Source organism: Arachis ipaensis, chromosome B01 (assembly GCF_000816755.2).
Source record: "Arachis ipaensis cultivar K30076 chromosome B01, Araip1.1, whole genome shotgun sequence".
Classification (NCBI taxonomy): domain Eukaryota; kingdom Viridiplantae; phylum Streptophyta; class Magnoliopsida; order Fabales; family Fabaceae; genus Arachis; species Arachis ipaensis.
The window spans coordinates 48,288,556-48,295,032 of NC_029785.2; the positions used below are offsets into that span (position 1 = coordinate 48,288,556).

The 6,477-nt window shown below is 34.9% G+C and overlaps 2 protein-coding genes across 3 annotated transcripts; both read left to right on the forward strand.

Annotated features, from left to right (window-relative positions):
* On the forward strand, nt 2,100-4,595 carry LOC107617962. 2 transcript variants are annotated; one of them, XM_021121136.1, is made up of 4 exons: nt 2,100-2,586; nt 2,927-2,938; nt 3,029-3,090; nt 4,527-4,595. In XM_021121136.1, exons 1-3 carry the CDS (start codon nt 2,230-2,232, stop codon nt 3,074-3,076), a joined length of 417 nt encoding a protein of 138 aa, XP_020976795.1. In that variant the 5' UTR covers nt 2,100-2,229; the 3' UTR covers nt 3,077-3,090; nt 4,527-4,595. The 2 variants fall into 2 exon arrangements, 1 of the variants encoding a protein (XP_020976795.1); XR_001615112.2 differs by lacking the exon at nt 2,927-2,938 and having other exon boundaries at nt 2,424-2,586.
* On the forward strand, nt 5,004-6,194 carry LOC107606617 (F-box protein At1g61340-like). Its single transcript, XM_016308661.2, has 5 exons — nt 5,004-5,065; nt 5,244-5,514; nt 5,651-5,725; nt 5,835-5,922; nt 6,124-6,194. The coding sequence occupies exons 2-5, from the start codon at nt 5,320-5,322 to the stop codon at nt 6,192-6,194; spliced, it is 429 nt and encodes a 142-aa protein (XP_016164147.1). The 5' UTR covers nt 5,004-5,065; nt 5,244-5,319.

Sequence of the window (6,477 nt, forward strand, 5' to 3'; positions counted from 1 at the left end):
TTTTGCTTGAATTGGAGAGATTTCGTCACATAAACTCACACTTAATCACCAAAATAGCATACTTTTGTGATTTCTCTCTAAATTGAACCTAAATGTGAAAACATGCGTTTTGTGCTTAAATTGATCATTTTAATTCCACTTTTTATTCCATTCGATACCGTGATATGTTTTGTTAAGTGATTTCAGGTCAATTATGCTTGAATGGCCAGGTAAAGTGGAAGGAAGCATGCAAAATGGGTGATTTCATGAAGAAAACAAAGGAGAAGCACACAGTCAAGTGTGCGTACGCACAACTTCTTATGCGTATACACAAGTCCCAGCACGTGACTTCATTAAAATGTCATGTGGCTCGCAAATTTGGGGCTTTCTTGGCCCAATTCTGGAAGTGCTGAAGCCATTTTGGAGTGCTATATGAAGGGGACTTCATTCCATATCAAGGGAGCTCACTTTTACATAGATTACAACATTAGGAGTAGGAGTAGTATAGTTTAGAAAATTATCTCTTAGGGTTTTATTTAGAGTTCATTGTAGAATTTTATAGTTTTAATTTTGGTCTTGGATTTTGCTTATCTCATTCTAAGTACTCTTTAATTTCCTCCTTAATTTCATTACTCTTACTACTTTGTCTTATGGTTGAAGTTACTTTGTTAATATATGCAATTTTGATTTCTTGAATCTTTTGCTTATGAATTTGATATTTTATGATTTCTATATGCTTAATTCAGTTTCTATTGTTGATATTGTGAATATTTTAGTTATAGTTTTCATTATCTTTTGCAATTTTCTATGTTTTGCTTTTATGCCCACCAAGTGTTTGTGAAAATACCACTTGGTAATTTTGAGTAGATTTTCACACCTTGACTTGGGAAATGAGTTCCTAGAATACTAGAGTCATAATGTTCAATATTTAGTGGTAGTTCTTAGGTTGTTAGTTGGCTCTTGTTTCCATTGATGCTAGCTTTTTACTAATGTCAATTAGTAAGTTAGCTAGGACTTATGGATTACGGTCAATTATGCTTGTTTGACTTCCTCCTCGATGTTAGGGGTTGATGAAGCGAGATTAACTCATCATAATTGCCATAGTTGTGGTTATGACGATGATAGGTAACCCTGAGATCACTCAACAAACGCATCACAGCATCGAATGGTAATATAAGAAGATTAAAAATTAGTAATTTAAAGTTCTAGGAAGCATGTTTTCAATCATAGCACAAAATTCAGAAGGAAACTTAAAAACATGCAAATTATATGTATAAGTGTGAGTAAAGTTGATAAAATCCACTCAATTCGATCCAAAATAAGTCATAAAATAGTGGTTCATTAATAGGATGCCTTAATTCTCATTCCCAAGTCAAGGCTCTTTTATGCAATTATCGCATTTTCACTAGTTTTGATCTTGTTTCCTTTTTAATTGCATTAATTCCCTTTTTTATCATTTGTTAGTTCTTTTATTTCTTAGTTCTTTTAATCTTCCATTCTATACTTCAAAACCCCCTTACTTCACAACCAAAAGTGTGCACATTAATTTGCATAGTCCGAGGGAGACGACCCGGGATTTCAAACTCCTGGTTTTTACTTGTTTTAGATTGTGATAAATCTTCATATTTAAACTTTGATATTGGGATTTAATATTTGATTTGGACTATGCTATCAACGAAGTGATTCTTTTATTGTTAAATTTTACCCGACATGAATCCTACTCATCACCCTCCAAATTATATTTAATAAATATTTAATCGTACCCCCCTCCCACACTACAAGAAAAAAGGCCTGTCGGCACACTTTTTTCTTGCCACGCTTTTAAAGCGTGCCCAAAAGTGGTATATGGCCACGCTTTTATGCGGGTGGCCACTGATTTGTGATTTCGCCACGCTTTTTTTGCCACGTGTCAAAAACGTGGCCATAGAGAAAAATCGGCACGCTTTTATGAGGGTGGCAACTGATTATTGATTTGGCTACATTTTTTTGTCACGCTTTAAAAGCGTGGCTATAGAGAGAAATTAGTACGCTTTTGAAGCGTGGCTGATTTGTCTTCCTATAGGCACTCTAAAAAAAGTGTAGCGACATAGTTTTCACCCATTTTTTTCGCACTTAAATTTTTTCCCAATTAAACACTTCAACACTAAAAAAGTGACAATCCTTTCACTACTCAAGCCTCCGAACACTCACTGCCAGCCCCTTCATCTTCATCACTACCATGTCCCAATTCATCACTGCTGATGAGAACCCATGCCCACCCTCTATCCTAGCCCTTCATCTTCATCACTGTTGAGAACCCTCATACCTAGCCCTCTCTCTGAGCCCTCTTTCACAGCCCTCTATCGCACTTTCTCTCGCACTCGCTCTGTCGCAACCCTCGCACCCTCAATGCAAGCCTCCTCCTCAGATTCGCAACCCTCACACCCTCTCTCACAACCCTCTATCGGCGGTGCTCCGTCGATGCTCCCTACATCGGCATGCCCTCCCTCAGCGATCTCTCTCTCTCAAACCCTAAACACTAAAGACGCTGCCTCTCTCTCGCTCCTCCCTCAATCGGCGCTTCCTCTCCCTCAATCGATGCTCAACCCTCACTATAAACACTACAAGGTAAGTATTTCTTCCTTCTGTTTCTCTGATCCTGTGATAAGGGCCATTAATTTGTTTCCCTGGCTGTTTTGTTGTTCCTATGTTGCAGTGATGTGAAAATGGAAGTTTAAATATTGACACATTGAATTTAGGAAAATGTTAGGAGGTGATTTTTATCGTAAAAATCTATTCGATGTTCCCTGGTTTTGATTCTTGGGCTTCCCTTCATTTCAGATGTGTGTGCTTGGTTCTGGAAGCTTGTTTTCTTGTTCATTATTAGATATTTTGTAATTTGTATTGATTGGAGACTAATTATGCTTTCTAATCTTTCTCACATGTTATTCTTGTCTTTTGTATAAAGAAAATAAACAGGGTATATTTGATGCTATTCTTCGTGGAAGCATTGATTTCTCATTGGAGTGCTTGAATCATTCTCATCATGAAGATCCTTTATTGCTTGCAGATCAGCATGCTGCTGTTGCGGTTGAGAGTCCCAACACAAGGCTCTTAACCGTGCTTGATGAGGTTTGTTATTTTTTCTTTTCATTTTCTTTTGAAAATTATTGAGTAATGTTATTTGGATAAATTATTCATAGAAATTTTGAATAAAAAAATATATATTAAAAACAAATTAAACATATAAATATATGGAGGAGGCTGATTTTTGTATTTGGATATATATTTGTGTATGGTAATAACTAATAACTAATATTTTATTTTTTCCTTCTGTGATTTGTGTCACTGTTATTTGAAATAATTGGTGAAATGGGGTTTTCATTCTCTTGTGATGCTTAAGATCTCTTGTCATGAACTCAGAGAAAGCATAACTCAGAGAAAACCGGTGATCTGGGGAAGATCTCTATGTTAACTTAAGATTATGGTTTATGCCTTTATTCATGTTGACAATAAAGATAACCTGTGTGTCACAAGATCAATAGAATAGAACAAGAATTACATTTGCTTCTCTTGGAGCATCTAAGAATTTCTCATTTATATAAAAATATATAAATCAAGCACCGGATATTTTGATAACGAGTATATAAGATTTTGTCTTTTCTTATGTTCATAAATCATAATATTTATGTGTTCCTGGAATAGATATTAAATATCTTCCAAAATCCTGCAAGTATTTTTGCTTGTGGCAGCAGTGAGTTGTATATATTTTGTTACTCTTGTCCTACTGAAATGGAGACTCTAGTTTTTATGCTGTTGGCATATTTCTGTGATGTTTCATTGTTCCTCACTCTTCATGCATGTTGTTGTAGACACAAATGCTCATAATGCTCGAGAGAGCATGATGAATCAGATGATGTATTCCGATATAAATTCTCGAATTGGGAGTTGTATGCCATTATCTTCTATGCGAATTGGAACTATCATTCACAATATTGAATTGAACTCGGGGCAAGGTGGCAAGCTGGTTAGAGCTGCTGGAACTTGTGCAAAAATCCTGAAAGAACCCACATCAAAATACTGTCTTATCCAGCTCACAATGGTAATAACTAAGTTATGCTTTCTCTGTGTTCATGTTTAATGTAAATTTTTTTAGCCATTTTATCCACTTGTATTTTCTGTATATACTTCCTATATATTAAGATCTAAGGTATTTATTTCAATGAATGAATCAATGAAACAAATTTAACTTTTCATTGCAGTTGAGGCCTTAACTTCTCTAAAGGATTCTTTGCAAATCAATATTCCCAGTTGGGTTGGTTCAGATCCTTGTAGTGGTTCTTGGCAAGGAATCACATGCAAGAACTCGTGTTGTTTCCATGTAAGTTCTCTTCTGACTGTGCTTAATTACAGTAGAAACTTATATGCAGTTAACTTCATTATCAAACAAGGTACTTTCCCCCTTTTTCTAAATAAAAAATATTGGACTTGTTTTGCTTGTGCTTTTTTAAATAAAGACAGAAACAAAAATAAGTTATTTTTTCTGTTTATTTATTTTGAAAAAGCAGGTAAGGACTTGCTTCTTCCAAAAGCAAATGCAGTAAAAGTAAGAGAATTATGGTTATTTGTCTCTTATTTCATTTTGCTCTGTCAATTTTTGCTTCTTACTCTTTTATTTCATTTATTAGGCTAGATCGAAATTTAATTAGGTTGGTTGTAGTTATTTTCCTGAACCAGTACCATTTTCAAGCAAGTGATTTATTATTTCATAATTTAATCTGAACCCGTACCATTTTCAAGCAAGTGATTTGTTATTTCATAATTTTAATATAGTCCTTATTAATTAATTCAGTAGCGACAAAGAATGCATAGCAAGTCAACAAATTCATAGAATTTTAAATAATTATGACAGGCCAAGATTCTGTACAACAGTGTCCCCTTGTCAGATGCCTATCTTGGCATACTCCTGGAGGGTCGCGAGCATTTTGAAGACATGTTTGGGGCGTTTAAAGAAAGGACAGTCTTCTACTCCTGGTACATAGGTATGAGACCATTTTCCCCCAATTTTCTCGGTTCCTTTCCTCATTGGAAACCCTCGTATATCTAGGTATGTTCCTGTCTCATTTCTTCCCTATTTTTTTTGTGAGTTTGTTGAAAGTGGAACGTAGTGTTCCCGCTTTTTGGATTTTTCAAAAATTTGTTTCAAAATTCTGTAATTAAATACCTCATTTGGTGCTGTGACTTCATGGCCTATTTCTGATCCTTAAGGTTTTGGGTATTTGCAGGTTAGAGAAAGAAAGTTTGAAGTTTTAGCGCTGTTAAGTTTATTATTTTGAGGATTACTAGGGTTCATTGGAAGACATGGCGATAAGGTTTGAGGGCTATAATTTTACAAGAACACGATCGCTTGGAAGGAAGAAGGTTGTTTCTGGCAATGTAAAAGGTTCTCCTCTTGATTCAGAAACTGATATGGCTCTATTAAAGAGAGTGTGTAGTGGGAGGTTCAACTTCAACTCTGAAAGGTCTCTCCTTGAAGCCCTTCCTCTTGATATTCTGGTGAGTTTCAATTCTGATGGTGTAATAGTAATTCTAAAAATTGTGTTTATTTTTTAATTATTATTTTCAAGTTCACTAATTTGAATGAAATGCAGAATTCTGAATTTTTTGTAACCCCTAATTGTGTCAATTGCAGATTAGGGTACTGTGTGGTGTGAACCATGAGGATTTGGAGCAGCTTTTGCATGTCTCGAAAACGATTAGTGAAGCAGTGAGTATCAAGTACCATTTCTAAGTGTGATTTCTTTGTTTTTTGTGTTTCTAAATTTAGTTTAGGGTTCTAATTTGGTAACTGATGGTGGATTTTTATTCTATTGCAGGCTGAAGTTGCAAAGAGGTTCCACTTTGAGTACAGTACTCCAAAGAAGAAAACTTTTGATTCCTTTCATACCTTTGAGTACAGTACTTGTGAGTCTAAAATCTAAATGGTTAGCAGCATGCTTAGATGTTTGTTTAAGGTGTTACATGATTGATAATTCCTTTCAAAATTAACACAAAACCACCCTTATTATTTGGATAGTGATTACTGTATAAGATAATAAGAGGCATGCATATTTAACATTTAGCTTGCCATTTGTATTGAAAAATTTTGCTTATGGCTCACAACAGGGTCTGGACCAAAATCTGATGAGAAGACAACGTATTCCATTGGTACAAGGCTAAAAGCATTCTCTGATTAGTTGCTGAAAATTATGGTATCGGGCAAACTTGATGCCATCTTTCCCGCTGCTACACGCCAATATGCGCCATTGATTGAGGAGTTGTGGAATGATGCAGCCATTAAGGCCACATATGCAAGAAGAAGTGAATTAGAAATGTTGCCTAGTGTTGCCAGAAGAAGTAAATTAGATTAGAATTTTTCTAATATAAAATTATAATTTTTTTTAAATGCTTATTTTGGAAGTTGAATTTATTTTTTTTTAAATGTTACATTCATATTTTATTATGTGTAAAATCCATATA

Coding starts and splice junctions, on each gene's coding strand:
- LOC107606617 (XM_016308661.2), top strand. CDS start 5,320: ATGGCGATAAGGTTTGAGGGCTATAATTTTACAAGAACACGATCGCTT. Junction 5,726..5,834: donor CGAAAACGATTAGTGAAGCA/GTGAGTATCAAG, acceptor ATTCTATTGCAG/GCTGAAGTTGCAAAGAGGTT. Junction 5,923..6,123: donor TACCTTTGAGTACAGTACTT/GTGAGTCTAAAA, acceptor GGCTCACAACAG/GGTCTGGACCAAAATCTGAT.
- LOC107617962 (XM_021121136.1), top strand. CDS start 2,230: ATGCCCACCCTCTATCCTAGCCCTTCATCTTCATCACTGTTGAGAACC.